Source organism: Agelaius phoeniceus, chromosome 14 (assembly GCF_051311805.1).
Source record: "Agelaius phoeniceus isolate bAgePho1 chromosome 14, bAgePho1.hap1, whole genome shotgun sequence".
In the NCBI taxonomy this organism is placed as follows: Eukaryota; Metazoa; Chordata; class Aves; order Passeriformes; family Icteridae; genus Agelaius; species Agelaius phoeniceus.
In genome coordinates this window covers 16,994,176-17,013,970 of record NC_135278.1, presented here as the reverse complement: position 1 = coordinate 17,013,970, position 19,795 = coordinate 16,994,176, and the positions used below count along the sequence as shown (strand labels likewise).

The window sequence follows — 19,795 nt, the reverse complement described above, 5'->3', positions numbered from 1 at the left end:
TTTGTTTGAGCAAAAATATAATTGCAGTTTTAATTAGTGCATGCTTGTTGGAGTATTAGATTTGAGATTACATTATGGCATTCTGAGGAAACAATCGCCCAGGTAATCCCAACATTTATAAGTGAGAGCAAAGGGAAAAGCTGGGTCAACACTGCCTGGCCCTGGGGGTGCACACAAACACTCACAAACACTGAAACTCACACAAACACACGCCCAAATTCACACAAACACACACAAACACCCAAATTCACACAAACACACACCTAAATTCACACAGACACACCCAAATTCACACAAACACACACCCAAATTCACACTAACACACACCTGAATTCACACAAACAAACACCCAAATTCACACAAACACTCACAAACACTGAAACTCAAACAAACACACACCCAAATTCACACAAACACTCAAATTCACACAAACACACACCCAAATTCACACTAACACACACCTAAATTCACACAAACGCCCAAATTCACACTAACACACACCTAAATTCACACTAACACACACAAACACCCGAATTCACACAAACATACACCCAAATGTACACAAACACTCAAATTCACACAAACACACACGAACACCCAAATTCACACACACACCTAAATTCACACAAACACACACAAATACCCAAATTCACACAAACACACACCCAAATTCACAAACACACACCCAAAGTCACACAAATGCTCAAAATCACACACACATCCAAATTCACCCAAATTCACACAAACACACACCCAAATTCACTCAAATTCACATAAATCACACAAACACACACCCAAATTCACACACACCCAAATTCACACACACGCCAACAAATTCACACACACACACTACTCAAATTCACTCAAATTCATACAAATCACACAAATTCACACAAACACTCAAATTCACACAAACATAACCGCTCAAATTCACACACACCCACACCCAAATTCACTCAAATTCATACAAATCACACAAATTCACACGCACACCCAAATTCACACAAACACACACAAAAGCTCAAATCCACACGCACACCCAAATTCATTCAAATTCACCCAAATTCACAGGAACACCCCCTCCCAAGGGCCCAGCACACTCAGGAAAGGGCCAGCTGGTCTCTGAGCTCTCTGCCCCCTTGCTCAGCCTCACCACTGCTCTCCCCACTCACCTGAGCCCAGGTTTATAGAATATATATTTTCTCTCCTTAATAGAAATTCCCTCCTTGTGAGGGATGTGTAGGAACTAGACATGGAAGACACAATTCAGCTCAAAAGTGACCAGGGAAAGGGAAGTTCAGCCCCATCTCCAGGTGCTGAACTGTGCAAACCCCATGGCTGGCAGGCTGAAAAGAGCATTTTCTGATCATGGTTGGGCTGGAAAAGCATGATCTAGCAACTCCATCACAGCCTCAAACCAGCCATAAACACACAACCCAATTAGCATTTGCTCTTGGGCTTTGTTTCCTTCCATCAGCACTTTTTTCCCCATACTGCACTCGAGGTGTGGTCAATGATAGAAACCATTAAATGTTCTTCAAAAAGTCTGTAATATGGCTTTTTTTAATCCAAACATTAACATAAAAATGTTCAACTGAAGTTTATTCAATTAATTTTGGTTCTCAATTTATAAAGATTTTACTATTCATGCAAAGGAAAATGAGAATTAAGATGCAATGTGCTGACATGGAGTGGAGTTTTACAGCCTTTTTAATACAGATGTAATTTTAAAAATAATAGGTTTAAAATAGTAAAAAACCAAAAACTAATAGTTTTGCTAAATTACCTTTTTATTACATGGTTTCAATTAGCATTCCCTCATCCTCCCACCCAACATGCAGATTGTTCTCTCGTTGCTCTGAAGGAAATTATGAGATGATAGAAGTACAGAAGATACTTCAACCAAATGTTAGAGCCTCAATTGAAAACACAAGTACACAGCATTCCCAGAATGATTTGTTGCAGCAAATTCTATAAAAGTTAACAGTTCCTAAAAATGTATATAACTTATGGAGCATGCTTCTTGCATATGGTAACAGATTATCCTCCTAAACTCATCAGTTATTACATTTAATATGCACTATGCTAAATATTACAAGCAATCAAATGCTTTCATCCTGACTGTGGTTTTTCATGTCTTTGAAGCCACCAGAAAGCTGAGGTGGTTTCAGTTAAGGTATTACTCCCCAGCATGAGGAAAATGTTATACTACAGGTGCAGGGAAGATTTAATCCACATGTTGTGAGCTTACGTGTGGATACAAACAGTGGATTAATCCTTGGGTCCCTTCACTTCTGACTCTCCCAGTCAGAAGAAAAATGGTCTAATTCTGAAATTGTATGGTTCCCTGTGCTGTCAACAGCCTCTATTTCATCTGCAGAAGGTTCTGTGAGACAGAGCCCAACTGATCACCAGTTCATCATCATTTATAACACTAAAGATCACAAAATATGCAGGGATATCCATGCTGAGAGCAAGAGCAGAAGTCACTGCTGCAGACATAAATGAGCCCAGCCCCTCAAAACCCCTCAGCCTTTCCTGCAGGATGGTCCCAGCAGTGACCAAACACTGAGCCCAGGCAGCTCAGGGAATTCAAGGGAACAGAGGCACAGAGAGGAGACTCAAACCCTGTTCAAGAATGCTTTGAACGCCTGAAATCAAATTTCAAGGTGTTCTAATAAGACCAAATTTAATACCTACTTGAGTACATAAAGTATGAATTATCTTCCCTGATCTAACAAGTAGCTTTTAATGCTCAAGGTTCTGTAGCTTAAGTTCACATTTGTAAACTCCAAATACCTTCTCAATACCTTTTTAATTATCCTCCTCTTAAGGCATAAATATTTTACCCTAACAAAATCAGCTTTATTTCCAGAAAGACTAGAATATAAAATATTGAACACTGATATATAAATCCATAGGGCTTAAGATTTCCACAAAGAAATCTTTTTGTCACTTCATATTCTGTGTTCTCAAACAGGAAAGGACACTCATGGTAAAGAATGCTCAGAAAAAGAGAACCTGTGACCTAGAACTAGAACCCATTTCCACACCCACCTTACTAAGGGATTCAATCCATGTAACTTCTCCACATCTCTTGCGTTGATTTTTTAAAGAAAATAGAGTAACCTAATTAGAGCAAATACCTCAAAGATTTCTTTGGAGAATAAACAGGAAAAATTTCCTGTTTATCTATCAGCAATATGTACCAGTTGTAGTTGTATCTTACACTCCATGATGGCATTCCCTAAAAAGGGTATTTGTCAAATATAAACCTGTCAGGCTACAGCAGATCTGTGTTGAGATTAGCTCTCTATTCCACACCAACCTGCCTGACACAAATATTACAGGACAGAAGTCATGAACACGAGCAGCTTCAATCACCCAGAATACAAAACCAGAGCTGTTCGATGGAAAAGTTTGCATTTCTTTTCTTAGAAACTTCATAGAAGAGAAACCTATTGAGAGATTTATGGCAATCTATAGAGCTCAGTTTGATATGATCCTTTTGAGGTACCTACACACACACAAATCAGTGGAAATCAGCAGAGATCTTCCTGCTAAGTCAGACAGCAATTTTATAGTCAGACAGCAATTTTAGAGTTGTGTTTCTGTCTAAGAGCAGCAAATTTTAGACAGATGTATGAAACAAAAGCTAATCACAGCTTAGAACCAGAGCTGAAACCAGCCATTCATTCCCATGAGATACAAATGGCAGTAAACACCTTGGAGTTCTCTCTGTAAGAGAAATTCCCTCCTTGTGAAGGATTTGTAGGGGTCCTGAGCTTTGCAAACTTAATTTCTGTTTCATCAGGAAAAAAAAAACCTGAACTCCTTAAATCTAGAAAAAAGAACTCTATTAAAAGCACATATAAACTACTAAACTGAATTTAACAATACTCAGAAGCTGGGAATAAAGGGAGCACCAACAATAGAAATATTTAAAGGGTAACAAGAAGGAAAGGTTCACATGTCCCAGCAGGTTCACAAGCCCTGTCTGTGCCCAGTGCTCTCCCCGTGTTTTAGGGCTGTGTCCAGGGGGAATTTCAGGCTCAAGGGGAGGGTGCAGAGAGGGACAGACTCTCTGAGGAGCTGCAGGAGAGTTTCCCCTCTCCAGGACAGCTGGGACCAGCCCAGGCAGGAAGGGCTCCCGTGGCAGGCGGTGACAGCAGCCCCAGCCCTGGTGTGGCTGAGGCAGGTACGCTGTAAAATTTCAATGATGCCTTTAAATTCTAATGGTTTCAAGCTGCTGTAAACTTCTGCAGCCATCAAAAATAATCTGTCATGGGACTAAGGGGTATGAACATCATGTCAGAGCCACTCTGCTGTTAGATTTATTGGAGGGTAAAGCATGTCATTTATGCATCAACTCACAGGAGAAAAAAGCAATCCCTATGAAGTCAATCTAATAATAGACTGGAAAGCAATGATTACTGTTTCATGTGCAGCAGCTATTTGTAGCAGAAGTTGGCCTAATTCAGCAGGCCTTGCCTGTCAGAGCTCTGGGATTAGCAAGTGTTTAGATGAAAATCTATCGGGAAACATCAGGAAATGTTTTAATGAAGAACAAAAGTCTTCATTGTTACATTTAATATTTGCTGAAACTTTTCCATTTGCACTGCTACATTTCTAAAAAGCTTACTGGAAGTGACATCCCAAATAGAATACAAATGTTGAGGGACTGCAATTTCAAATTATCTTCCACAGTTCTCTGCAATTTCACTGCAAAAATCTGCTCTCACTCTTCTCCTGTGGGCGGAATGCCCTGAAATTGAGTGCAAGATTTTTTAAAGACATGACTAATAATCATGGCCTCACTGTACTACACACATTTTCCACCATCTAAATATTTCATATCTATTGACTAATCAACCTTGTCAGTCCCCACATGGCATCATCCAAGGGCTGGCATCATTCTGGGGAGTGGAAGCAGGATGACAGACAGCTGCCAGTCAGACCCAGACACACAGAAATGGCTCAATGGGAACCAGAACATGCCAAGTGAGTCCCCAGCCCATCCCTGTGCCAGGAGCCAGGCACCTGGGAATGCCTTTAACCTTCTCACTTTTTGAAACTATTAAAAAAAAAAAAATCTCAAATCCCTTAATTAGGTTCCAGTGTTAACTAACCCTGGGGAAGAGGCTGCCTTTCATCTTCCTTCATCCATTAAGTAAAATTAAAACTAACCCAGAGAAGATATTTCAATTCCCTTTCACTTAAAGACAATGTTCATCACAGAACACAATGAATGGCTCAAACTGAGAAACCAAGACATTCCTATCTAAAGGAAAAATCAGGAGTTAATCTGATTAATACATACAGTGCATGGCTAATTGTCTCCCGTGCAGTTCCCAGCAAAGAATGAAAAAGAAATAGAGAAAATAAGACATTGCATGAATGTAGGAGACATCAAGGGAATGTTTAGCCACACCACAAGTTCACAGTCTCTACCAGAAAATGACCCAACCAGCAGGAAAGCATCAGCAGCTCCTGGTGTTTGTTCTCAATGTGCAGAAATGGGCACACACAGACTGCTCCTGAAGTAAATACTGACATGGTTACAAGTCTGGACTGGCAAGATCAGTGCCAACCTACTCCATCTCATCAGTTTAACTCAGGAATCTTCAGAGTCCCAGTTAAACCAAGACCAACAACACTGCATCCATCCTGCACTTCAGAGAAAACTTCATTTTTAATCTGAGATTTAATATAAAAACCAAGAGGAAATTATTATATTTTATTCCAACAGTTTGATGAAATTAATCTTGATATCTCCTTTTAGACACAGGACAACTCTTTTTACACAAATAAAATTTGTTTTATTTTGTAATGGGCAAAAAACTCTTCCTGGGATATTTTCCTGAGTGCAATCGACAGAGAAAACGTCCCATAAATGAACACAAATTCTCAACAGGATTAGGACTCATGCTTAGCTAATGTAGACTGATAAGCTACTCTGAAGAAATATTATCTGTAATTAAAATTTGTAATGAACCAGTTCCAAAACAGGAAGGCCAAAACAATTCATGGTGCATTTCCTTGACGTTTAATAGGTTTGAATAAGAGATTCTGCTGACGAGTTTTCAGCAATCTAACCCAGCTACCAACACAAACCAGCCCTCTGAAGCTTTACACTGACTAGTCCAATGTGTATCAGGAAAAAACCTGGAGATCAATATATCCATATCCTACACAGGAGTCCACAGGAAGGGAGGCACTGAAGCCACCAGGGCAGAGCCCTCTGAGCTCCCACTGCGAGCTGGCAAACTTGTCTGGGTCAGCTGAATGTGAATAATAGGGTGTTCTTAGCCCAAATAACCTATTGACTTCCACACCTAACAAAATGGAGAGGCTCTTTCAAGTGCCTCCCAGATTTAGCAGCTGTTGCTCTGACACTGTCAGCAAGGCATCCATCTTCATCACAGTGTGAGCCTTTCAACTTCCCTTCCCTTCTCCTTCCTTCCACCCATCAGCTCCCAGCCCTGTGTGAGCAGGAGTTCAGGCAATCTCCCTGCTCTCTCCTGCTTGATGCCTCTTTGTTTTAGCATCTTTCACATGTACATCTCCCAGATTTGTCCTGCACCCACAGGAAGCTGGATCTGGATGCCTCTGGGAGGTGCCTCCAGGCTGGTTTTGCTCTGCTGTTCTGAAGCAACTCCCCTGCAACTTGCCTTGCCCATCACCACAGGCATTTTGCTTTTTATCCTCATTATTCTTTTTGATTTTTCTTTGCTTGAAATAAAAGCCTCCATATGTTTTGCTCTTCTTTTATTGGAAGATGTTAATGCTGTGTACCAGAGGGCACAGTCAGATGAGGGATTGCCATTTGGACAGAATTATACACCCAATTACTGCCTAGGGTATATCACCTGTATGAGTGCTCTCAGCACATCTCAGCTCTGTTTCTGGCAGAATCAAAGGCAATATTTTAGTGCTGGAAAACAATATTCAGTGCTTTCCAAAGGAGTATTTTTTCTGTCAAAGTCATTCAAATTACCTAGTACTTAATGGCCTACAATTCACTGTAGATATATTTCTAGTTCTTAAAAATGTGACCCATCTGAATTGTAAGTGCTTTTAAAACAGGAGCTCAGCCATATGCACTTTTAGTTAATTTAAAACCATATTCAAACTCTTCTCCTCATTTGAGTTCTCATCTGAAAAAGTGAACTATTACTTTAAATGTATAGATCATAACAGATCAGGAGTTCTTTAAAAGAAAACCAGTCCTGTTTCACCAGCCAGGCACGAGGAGGCTGCACATCTGAAACAGCTTTGGTGTGCTGGGCAATTCACATTCACCAAGTGGATGAGCTGAAATAAGCATAATAAATGAAAGAGAATAAAATAAAAAACAATTTCACACTATGGGAAGGCTTGACTTATAGGAAGTGGCAGCTCTGATGGCCCAAGGCACAGAATTAGTTTTGCCACTCGATAATTTGACTGATTCACTCGAGTGGCCAGAAAAGGACATTTTCTGCCTGATTTCAGAGTAATGAAGTCACCTGCTCTGTGACTGCCAGGGCCAAGCCAAGTGCAGCACCAGCACCAGGACCAGGACCAGTGTGAGACCCAGCTACGGCTGCACATTTGCCTTTTTACATGTGGAACCACACAAGCATCATGAAAATTACCTGCTCCATTCACCCCCCTGATTACAGAGAGCTTGGGGCTACTGCTGGGATGTTCTCCCAGTTCTGCTGCATATCCCAGCAAAGAGCCTGGGCTTTGCTGCTTTTTTAACAAAGGAGGTGACAAAGGCAAAGACAGAAAAAATAAAGTCATTGCAAAGGACTAGTAATATACATAACATTTTTTCTTAATTAGGAATGATTATTAAATTCTTTATGAACAAGTACAGCAGATTTTACATTAAATTTATGAAACACCCATTAAATTTAATTGTCTTCCTCACACATCTTATATAAAAAGACTGTAATATACAGGCAGAGATTTGGGAACACATCTAAACAACTTGCATGACATGATGTCAGTTTTATTCCTGCTTTGCTGAACTGGGGTCAGACTGGTAAATGTAATATATGTGCTCATCTTTAGGCATTTGCCCAGTTTCACTGGTTATTATTTACAGCTAACCTTTCAGGGTAATGACTGTATACTGCATGTCAAAGGAGCAAAATGTTATACTGCTGCTAAAGAGAATATTTTCTTCCTTTTATGCATATATTGGATTGAGACTGCCCCAGTCCGGAGAGATAATCCACTTAGAAATATTATTATTATTATTATTAAAGCACATACAATCAATATGCAAATGCAAAAAAACCCAGCAATTAAGCATTTTCCTTTTTTACAATTGTTCAATTGGTAAAACAAAGATGTAATGTTCATGAAAATGATTTATCATTTTACAACCAATTTTCTACTTGACATATGTTAGTGCATGATTCATCTACATTTTTCAGAATCAAAGTCCATGATCTGGGAAACTAATTCTGTTAATAAAATGAAAAGGTGACCTTGCTTAATTTAATAAGTCTGTGTAGAAATACTCTTTCAACATGTTAAAGAATTACAAAAAGGTTATCATAGCTTGCTTTCATGGGAGAGTACTCTACCTTTTCCAGCTCATTTCTCAGGCCTTTACTGTAATTCATTAGATTACATAAAAACAATGTAGATCATTATATTTTAATAAAGGCTTTCTTTTCCTAATAAAAAGTCTGTCATTTATATTCAGACATGTATTATATAAAATGCTTCTCTTTCTGAAGTGCAGCTTTTCATATTCAAGTCACAGGAGGTTGGTAGCTGGAGGAATTTCTCATTTTTTGCAAAGGATTTTCAGCATGAATTTGGTTTCTAGATTGAATCCTCCAGAACTGCAACCCTACATTTATCTTTCAGAGAGGATCAGCAACAGCAGCTGCCACCAGCAAGCCCAGAGGTTCAGCAGAGGATGGTGCACAATAAATACTACACTTATTAATCTGCTTGTTTTGCTTTACACCAATTAATGTCCCCTGTGATAAAACAGTTTATACAACTAAACTATGCAACTATGCAAACTTTATAAACTGCATAACTAAAAGAGTTTACACAACACAAACACATTTCAGTGAAACCCTACTACAACCTCAGTTAATGAGAGGGATCAGGCAATCAATCCATTTCAGTAATTCTCTCTCCCAAACACAAACGTGCCCCTCCTCAACTGCTCAGAAAGAGATGATTCCTGTTCACCACAAATTCTGATTTGCTGCCAGCCCTTGGTATCCCATTTTATTGCTTGGGGAGGGCAGAGGGAAGAACATTCTGTGCCTGTGCAGGAGGAGATGGCACTGCAGCCAGGGTGTGAGCCTGGGACCAGGCACTGACTGCATCCTCTGCAAAGGATCCTCACAGAACCCCTTCTCCAACACTCTGGGGGGAGCAGGAAAACACCTGTGGTTAACACTTGATTAAGGAAAACTCTTGTGGTTAAGACACCAAGTAATCCAAGCCAAATCAATCATTTGTTTGCTGATCTTAAATCACACTGAAGCATTTCCCACGTCTATGGGACAAGGACCAGAGCACAAACCTTTAAAATGACAATGGAAGCACTCAGTACCTGACCAGAACTATGGAACCACCTGGATTTAAGTACACTTCATGTTTGTTTTTTAATCCAGTGAGATTTAGTCTCTCCTTTTTCCTGCACAACTTCACCAGAGCTGTTATATGAAGAATTTTGTCAAAATACAGCTTTATGAAGCTTTCCTTCAGGAAACCACACTACTCCACTCTAATGCAGACCTGAATGCTGCATTTCAAGACAGTATTATTTATATAAATATAGCAGCCTTTAGCATTTCAGGTAGATGATGGACCAGTATTTTTCTGCAACCAGAGGTGTATTATCCTTCCAGATAAAATTGCACCTACTAAGTTTTAGGTCACAGAATTAAGAATTTAGATAATTTGAGTTTAACAAGTCTTTGAAATAGGGTATCTGCTGGATACAGAAAACACAGTCAGTGTGGGAATCAAACAAAATTAGATGCATTTAACTACACTTGTTTGTGACACTGGTAACTATTTGTTCAACTTTATCAAAGTTACTGTAAAGGAAAATAAAATCTAACAAAACCAATTCAATTATAATAGTGTTATTGCCAAAACAGTCCTCCAGAAAAAGGGAGTGCTGAAGGCAAATCCTTCACACCTCCTGATGCTATTTATGACTTCAAGGCACTTCTTAACAATAACTTTAAAGGGTTTAAAAAGGTTTCAAAGTCAGAGAGAGAGAGAAGCAGAGAGGCCTCATGATCAGACCTGAGTGCCATGGACAGGAGACTACCAGGAAAGCTGCTGGAAAAGAATGCCATGGATGCCAGAAACAGAGAGATGAAAACTCACTGGTTTTGCCAACTCTGTGACACTCCAGCCAGCTTTTTCAAATGCTTCCCTTCCACCTGCAAATCAAGGCAAGCTCAGTGCAGCCCTACCCCGAGTGTCAAGATGATACAGCCTTAATTCTCTCAGTGTGACCACCCTGACTGAACTTTGTTTTCCTTAAAGATGTAGGAACTCAGAAGGATTAATTTTTAAAAAAAAAATTTACAAATGCATAAAAATCCAAGTACATTGCTGAGTTTCACACTTCTCGGACAGTAATTAGTAGCTGAGGCTAAGTGTAAATTAAATTTACAACAAGGTTAACCATTCAGCAAAATCTCAGCAGCTTTAGCTATTCATTTGTCAAAAACGTAATGTCCCACCCGACAGAGCAGACACTGAAAATGGATCCTTCAAGAAAGACAGTATTAAAAGAGAAAAGGAAAGAGAGGAACTGAGTGACTCACACTCACCGAGGATAGTTCTCAGATTATCAGAACTCTAGTGAATGGCTGTATTAAAAGAGTAATGATATGATCCTGCATTCCTCATTCACTCCAATTCAGGCTCCCTTCAGCACAGAAATCTGCTGGCATGAGATGGGTGGCACTCAATCATGCTGCACACATGGTCTTTAATTTTAAAATCCAGTTAAATAGATGTTCTAACATCATTTTTTATCTAAGAACATTTCATGATAAAATGAAAGAGCGCACATGTAACTTATTTGTCAGCTTTACTGAGCAGTGGATAACTTTCCTATGTAACTCACACCAGCTTTCATTTCCCAAATCTATCTGCATTCATTATGACAGTAAAAATGAAGAGTTGCTAAAGAGACGTATGCATTTTTATTATTGTTTGAAAAAATAGATCTTTCCACAGTCCTTTGAGCTTCTGAGTGTGTGATTTGTATAAAATATTTCTCATTTTGGGGACACAGCAGATGGAGTGCAGGGCACTGTGGGATATGCCATTTATCACAATGACAGTGCGTAGGTAGCACTGATCCTCTCACCACAGGGGGAAGCTCGAGCTGCAAATGTGGAGCAGCATTAAAAGCCCGACAAGTGGAGTTTGGCAACACTTGTACTACTCATTAACTTAATCATATTAATTTATTAGCCATATATATCAAAGTAATTCACTACTGAATTGTCACCAAGAACAATTTATAAACTGTTAACGTTCCCCATAGGCAGAGGAGTGTTGTGGCATCCTTAATCAGCGTGTTTGCCTTTGATTAAAAATAATAATTTCTACCAAGCCAGGTAATGCCAACAGTGACAAAGTTCTGCATATGTTTCTCATTATAAATGGAACTTTCAAATGTCACATATGACAACAGAAAAAAAAAAGAAAAAAAAACCAAGGAAAAAAAGGGTAATTGTAAACAGCAAAATGAGCCACAGAAATGGGATGTAAACACACAGAAATGCTCAGTTAAATTAACAAGTGAGGAAAGGGTCTGTGGGATTGCTGGCAGCAGGAGCTGCCACAGGCTGTGCTGGCTGATGTGTGCCCACCTTGACAAACACAACTGGGCACCAGAGACCCCAAAAGCCTCCAGGCTCCTTCACTGCTCTAACACAGAGACACCACATCAAAATGCCCAAAAGCTGCACAAATCCTGTTCTATCCTCCCTTTGCTGTACAAAGACTGAATGGCTGCTGCTGTTGCTGCTGAAGGAACACAAGAAGTTACCAGATCCTGTGAGCTGCTCCATTTGAGTCCCACAATGATCTGACTTGGTGTGGCTATTAAAATATTAACTCCACTGAATTATTAATTCCCTGAAACTATTAAGTTCACAACAAATTCTTTAAACTATTAATAAGACAAAACTGTTCTGAAAAAAGTATTTGTATCTGTACAAATGGTCAATATTTTAAACACTGCATTCATAAAAACTCTAGACAGAGTTTAGACAGTCTATTTTAACTGCTTATGAAATAAAAGGAAGAATCATTTCAAGAGGGGTGAAACTAATGTAGCTGATAATGAAAACAGCAGTTTATCTTACACATCAGAAATGCAGCTGGTTTGCTTCTGTCTGAGTACCCACTTTTTTCCCTCTTCTCACTTGTTTTCCCACCAGCCAGGCTTCCTGCCATCCCTGCGCTGAGCCTTCAGCAGCTCCCAGCCCTAAATCCTCACTGGGATCCCTCTGCTGAGCCCCCAGCCCTAAATCCTCACTGGGATCCCTCTGCTGACCCCCCAGCCCTAAATCCTCACTGGGATGGATCCCTCTGCTGAGCCCCCAGCCCCAAATCCTCACTGGGATCCCTCTGCTGACCCCCCAGCCCCAAATCCTCACTGGGATCCCTCTGCTGAGCCCCCAGCCCTAATTCCTCACTGGGATCCCTCTGCTGACCTCCCAGCCCTAAATCCTCACTGGGATCCCTCTGCTGACCCCCCAGCCCTAATTCCTCACTGGGATCCCTCTGCTGACCTCCCAGCCCTAAATCCTCACTGGGATCCCTCTGCTGACCCCCCAGCCCCAAATCCTCACTGTGATCCCTCTGCTGACCCCCCAGCCCTAATTCCTCACTGGGATCCCTCTGCTGACCCCCCAGCCCCAAATCCTCACTGTGATCCCTCTGCTGACCCCCCAGCCCTAAATCCTCACTGGGATCCCTCTGCTGAGCCCCCAGCCCCAAATCCTCACTGGGATCCCTCTGCTGAGCCCCCAGCCCTAAATCCTCACTGTGATCCCTCTGCTGACCCCCCAGCCCTAAATCCTCACTGGGATCCCTCTGCTGAGCCCCCAGCCCTAAATCCTCATTGGGATCCCTCTGCTGACCCCCCAGCCCTAAATCCTCACTGGGATCCCTCTGCTGACCCCCCAGCCCTAAATCCTCACTGGGATGGATCCCTCTGCTGAGCCCCCAGCCCCAAATCCTCACTGTGATCCCTCTGCTGACCCCCCAGCCCCAAATCCTCACTGTGATCCCTCTGCTCACCTCCCAGCCCCAAATCCTCACTGGGATCCCTCTGCTGACCCCCCAGCCCTAAATCCTCACTGGGATCCCTCTGCTGAGCCCCCAGCCCTAAATCCTCACTGGGATCCCTCTGCTGACCCTGCAGCTGTCCCCTGCCAGCCCTGCCAGGCTGCCACAGCTCTGGGCAGCACAGCCCAGAAAAAGCCAACAGGGATGCTCCAAACAGGCTCATGCCCATCACCCTGACCCCCCCAGGACTGCCAGCTCCAGCTGCAGGACCCAGCCATGGGCACTCAGAGAGATTCCGCCCTGCTGCCTCAAAAACTGTCCCAAAAACTGCCCCACACAGCTGCTCTGTGCCCTGCACCACCATCTCACTAAGTTCTAGAGACAGGATCATTTTCTCCATGAGTCACCCTCTCCAATACCTTGAAGACAAAATGAAGCAGCCCCCAAAATGTTTTTTATTGAAATAATAGCAGCCACTCTACAGATTGAGCAGAGAAAAATTGCAATGGAGGCAGAGTGGTTTTCTAACTTTTTCTGAGGACAACCCAAACGAGGGGTAGGAGGACAGGAGTTGCACAGATAACTATCAAAAGATCCAACCACTCTTTCAGCTTCATTCCCTATGAACAGTTTGCTGAACCATTGGCTTCAATCATGAAACAGATTTCAGCTTCTCTCCACACAGCAAACTAATGCTTCAGACCCCAAAACTTCCTTGAGAATCTATTCCCCAGATAAGTCCCAGCTGTCTTGTTAAGATCCACTGATGATAAAGACTTGCACATTAGTAGGAGATAAAGCCCTTTTTTTGTTCATGTCACCTCATCCCACGGCATTGTTTGAAGGACTGAGCCTTTGATGACCATCCCTCTGTGACACACAGGATTTTAGCTCTGCCCTCACAGCAGGCAGGGGCACCACGCTGATTCCCACATTTCCTACACCAATACAAAAAGGAAAACACTTTCTCCTAAGTGAACACAAACTGGACAGTGCTTACTGCAGGATGCAGTCAGGGCCATCCTCCTCAGCCCTCCCCAGGGGTGGCCATCCCACACACGCCACCTCATCCTTCTCAGGCACAGCACTAACCCAGATGTAACCCAAATATTCCCATTCCCCCAAGGTGCAAAGTACCTACAAACATTTAAAAAGGTCAAGGCTTCACTTGCAGCTCCTTCACAAGTTCCTTAGGTCTAAGAGTAGATGGAGCTGGCTGTGCCAAGAGGTCAAAAAAATCCCCTCCGCACTGGGAAATGCAGTGTGCCTAATTTAACTACCTGTTTATTATGTGAAAATGACCATGTAAACCGAGCTGACACAAACCAAATGGGTGATGAAAATAACAGCACATTTCAAGGAGTGGAAACACAGATGGCTCGTCTGAGTCTGCAGGAAGTTACCAATCATCACTGTGTAATACCCCCTCCAGACAGAGCTGCCAGCTCTGCAGCCACAACTCGAGACCCATCCATCTAACCAGAGCCAGCCTGGACACCACTGCCTCCCCTGCACCGTGACAGCAGCCTGGAGAGGGGGTAAAAATGAAAAAATGCAATGCTGGTGAATCATGCTGCATTTGCTGATGGGGAGCCTGTCACTGAAATGAAGAAAACAACTAAGCTGGACATAGCAAATGAGGGAGCCACGTAAGAAGAGTGATTTGTTTTTTTTAATTAGAATAATGTAGGCAGACTAACATTAACATCTGCATATCCGTGCAGTAGGAACAATGGGCAAGATCAGACACAAGGATTATCAAGGACAAGAAGACATCCAGAGGAAATGCTTCAGGCAATTACACTGCAGTTAGAGGGGGCAGGTAACCAGAGAAGTCCTCAAGATACAAAAACTGTCTTGCCTCCCTACCAGGCTCTGCTCTTCTGGAAGGGATGGATCCAACCCTGCCATGCTGCAAAATCTCCTCTGTCCTGGTCCTGCTCCCCTCCCACAGCCACCCAAACATCCACATGGGAGCTGGGAGCAGCTTTTATTCCAGTCCATTGTCCACCATTTGGAAATCTGGAAGAAAAACCTGTGTTCTGTGACAAGTGTTAAAACCCATTTTGTTCTTATTTCGGCCAAAGGAAAGAATCCAATCCCAAAGTATTGCAGGCAAAGCAATCAGAAGTTTGAGTGTAAAGAGGCACAGATGCAGCTCATGGGGGCTCCAACCAGAGCCCCAACAGCTCAGATCCCCAGGGAGTTTACAAGAGGCTCTTTTGGCACCTTGGCTTGCCCAGCAGCTCCCCCAGCTCTTCCCTTAGGAACAAGATAAGCCCCAGGAGCCCTGGGGAGCTGTGACCCTGAGTGTGAGGGCTCAGGAGCTGTGTCAGGGCTCAGGAGCTGTGACCCTGAGTGTCAGGGCTCAGGAGCTGTGACCCTGAGTGTGAGGGCTCAGGAGCTGTGGCCCTGAGTGTCAGGGCTCAGGAGCTGTGACCCTGAGTGTCAGAGCTCAGGAGCTGTGGCCCTGAGGGCTCAGGAGCTGTGACCCTGAGTGTGAGGGCTCAGGAGCTGTGACCCTGAGTGTCAGGGCTCAGGAGCTGTGACCCTGAGTGTGAGGGCTCAGGAGCTGTGACCCTGAGTGTGAGGGCTCAGGAGCTGTGACCCTGAGTGTCAGGGCTCAGGAGCTGTGACCCTGAGTGTGAGGGCTCAGGAGCTGTGACCCTGAGTGTGAGGGCTCAGGAGCTGTGACCCTGAGTGTGAGGGCTCAGGAGCTGTGACCCTGAGTGCCAGGGCTCAGGAGCTGCGACCCTGAATGGCAGCTCAGGAGCTGTGACCCTGAGTGCCAGGGCTCAGGAGCTGCGACCCTGAATGGCAGCTCAGGAGCTGTGACCAGGAGTGTCAGGGCTCAGGAGCTGTGGCCCTGAGTGTCAGGGCTCAGGAGCCGTCCTGCTGCTCTTGGGGCCACCTCAGCCATGGGGACCCTCCTTGTGTGCAGCCCTGGTGACACCACCACGCTCTGAAATGGGCATTTCCCCCTCCAAGCTGCTCCCAAAGGCCCCTCAGCTGCTCCAGGCACTTTGTCTGGGACTCCCCAAGGTTCTCCCAGGGTCAGGGAGGTGGCTGCCCCGACAGACACCCCCAGACACACCTCCCTGCCTGTGCCAAACACAGGGGATGGAGCCCACTCACACTCCAGGCTCCAGACAACTCCCAACAGCCTGGAAATTCAACTTCATCATCTTCTACTCAAACTGTGCGCTACTCAAAATATCTGTGAGACACAGAATGTGTCTGTGGTGCTTCACTGTGCACCCCCAACATGCCACATCCTAAAATATTTCCCAGTTTGAGGCAGCATGGCAGTCTGTGTGATCTGGTGTCCTATTTGCAAACACACACACACACGGTGGAGAACTAACATGGAATATTCTGGATTTCAGAGAAGAACTGATCAATGCAAGAGGCTCTTGTGCTTTCCTGTCTATCAGTAGTAAGATGAACAAGAATCCATCAAATTCCTGGGCTGAGAACACGGCAGAGAAACTAAAAACCTTTCATTTATGAAATATAGGAGGGAAATCACAGTTCTGGATCCCTGTCACAAACATGAGCAGTGCCTGAAGCTGCAGCAGCCCAACTGTGGCACGTGGCTCTGGCCAAGCCCTTTCATACTTGGGTAACTGCTCCAGCTCAGGCTGCTGTAAATATTGTTTAGGATGGCTCTTTCCCTCTTCCCACAGAAAAGGTTCCCTGTGACACCCTTGGGACACCTGGGGCTGCAGGGGAATCAAAGCTCTCTCTGTGTCCCTCAGTTGCAGTGCACAGGCTCTGCAAGCAGAGTGATCTGAGATCAGGAGAGATCAGGCACTCCACTCCCAGCAAGGATCTTTTTAATTCTGCTTTTCCTGTTACATATTCTACCACTTTATATTCTCCTAGAAACTTCATTATGTTTGGTTATTAGGGAGTTACAGTTTATTTAGACTGGACTTTGACAACAATCCTAAAACTGCTACATCTGTTGAATATTCAAGCAATTACTTTTAAGAATACAGCCTGTGAATATAGCTTTATTATGAAAATCAACTCACCTTTAGCACACAGCAATTAATAAAAAATTAAAACACTCATCAGGATAGCACAAGATTTAATTTAAACTCTATTAATAAATTAATGAAGTGAAATTAAATACTATGCATTAAATTATGTTTATAATTCCACATATTTTCATGCTTGATTTTTCACTTTATGATACTGAAAGCAGATTATTAAAGCACAATGCACTGTGGCAACGTGGACTTATCTGCTTTTCAAGTGTTCCTTCTGTAATTCCTACAAGCATCTCTGTCTCTCCCCAGCAGACATTAATGGGGTTACAATACACCAGGCATTAGCCACGCTGCTCAGATCCCACGAGAACTAAAACACACATGCATTTCAAAGGAAGAAATGCCTCTTACAGGCCTCCCAGACAATAGTTCAGCTTCTCAGGTTGGCTTGGGTTTTTTTGTGGTTTTTTTTTTTTTTTGCTTTTACTAAAATAACACATTTAATGGAATTTCCTGTAAGGAAATTACAATTAATAAAGAACTAAATTACAAATCCATTACATTTCAGTCACTGCAGCAGCAAAACAGAGTTTTCACGAACGCTCAAAAAAAAAAAAAAAATAAAAATCCAATAACGTAACCTCTGGTAAAGCCTGCACAAGCCCTGAAGGACAAGGCAGCTAGATCAATATTAGTTTATTTTAACTGCTGTGCAGTAGGAGGAGATGAGGCTGATCATCTGATGGGTTTTATTACCTGTTGGGGAGATGAGCCCTGGTGACAGGAGGCCGGGCACTCCGTGGGGCAGCAGCCGCGCATTCTCCTGGATCGCCACTCCCAGCGAGCGCTTGGGCGGTCGGCCTGGGCGGGAGCTGCTGGCACAAGAGCAGACATGAAAACCAGGTTTTCTTGGGGAAATGTTTGCTTCCCGCACACTACATCCATTTGTATGAAATATGGGAGCTATCAGTGGTACGAGAAAATAAATGTTAGGAGTTCCTGCCTAGGACAAAAAAAAAAAAACAGGGAGAAATCGCTTGGTTAAACAGGGAAGAACTGCACAGGTGTCACAGGAGCCAGCAGTAAGGTTTTCCATTATCCAAGGATTCCATGACCTCAGAGGGGCTCAGTGGAGAGGGGTTATAGCAGTGACTGCTCCACAGTCTCTGCCATGCACCTGGAACACAGAAAATTACAGGCTGTGATGTCCTGAGGAGAGGAGGAGCTGAAACCCTGAATTCATGACCCCAAACCTTGCTCTGCACCATGGCAGGCACTGCCTCCTCCTGAAGGCAGCATTAACTCAACGCTGAGCTTTGCAAAGCTCACCACTTACCTTCACAGACTGACTGCTGGGTTTAACTACTACAGATCACACAGGTGTTAGCCCAACCTGCCAGAGAACTCACCAGTTTGTGAATTATCAATGCAGATTTTAGTCCAAAATATCCCAGGTCCCTTCACAGACTGGTTCCATTGAACTCTTGTTCTCAGCTATCACCTTCACCCCTTACATCAGTGTGTGTACATGTCCCCATCCTCCACTGCCATCATAACACAGATTTACAGGCCAAAAAAACCCATTTGAATCGACTCTTTCCCAAGCCATCTAATAAAAATGCAACCTCCTCATGTTTGGAAAAGTATTGCTGCTTCTCTTTGGTCATAACAGATTTTACTCTGTTGAATAATAGAGCTTTTGACAACATAGAGTGAAACACTGTATAAAATAACTAAGCTGCAACAATGAATGAGGTTTGAATAGAAAGCATTTCCAAAATGACTTCTAGTTCACAAAGAAATTTAAGTTAAACTTCACTCTATCAAGTTACAGTGGCAAAGCCCTCCATCAATGCACGACAAACTCTGCATTTAAATGAAGACAACTTCCAGCAGCACTCCACAGAGGTACCATTAACCTGTTCATTTTTCACACCATGCTAGTGTTATTTTGTTTTACTGTACATCAAAGTAGCACAAAATCTTTTTTTTGGTTTACTATTTTATCTCTATAAAACCATTCCCCCCTCTTTTTAGCATCGGGTTTGTCCATTTTGAATTTCATTCTATTCAGTATTTTTTCCATTTTTCTTTTTGATGCTTTCAGTTGTATATCATACTATGATGGCTGTGCAGTAAAGCCTGCTACAAGAACTGCTGGGCTGTAATAATGTAAACCTAAAATAAGAGCATTTGATTTCCAGGGGAAGTTTGATGCACACATGCATTCTCTATTAAAATCACCAGCTGAAATCATCCCCTGCACAACAAAATTTCCAACAGACAGCATCAGGTTGATACGTGGGGGTTTTGAACAAACAGGAATCATTGTTCTTTTGAATTACAGGAGCCTGTAATCCACAGGCACATGTAAGTGCTTAGCTGGCACTTAACTGTCTCTGAAAAAACCCTACAAACCAGCTAAAATTAGCAGCTTTCTCCAGTGGAAGAGCTCAATCAAGAAAACAACAAAACATTTTCTTCCCAAGCTCAAATACTAACAA

At 42.9% G+C, this 19,795-nt stretch overlaps 1 protein-coding gene across 6 annotated transcripts in view; it reads right to left on the bottom strand.

Moving 5' to 3' along the window:
- DACH2 (dachshund family transcription factor 2) overlaps positions 1–19,795 on the bottom strand; it is a 251,444-nt gene that overhangs the window by 108,902 nt on the left and 122,747 nt on the right. For 4 of the 6 annotated variants that reach the window (XM_077185958.1, XM_077185954.1, XM_077185959.1 and 1 more), the window contains exon 2: positions 18,048–18,166. In XM_077185958.1, the coding sequence (XP_077042073.1) occupies positions 18,048–18,166 (119 nt within the window). The remainder of the gene's footprint in view (positions 1–18,047; positions 18,167–19,795) is intronic. The other 2 variants (XM_077185955.1, XM_054641479.2) reach the window with 1 other exon arrangement.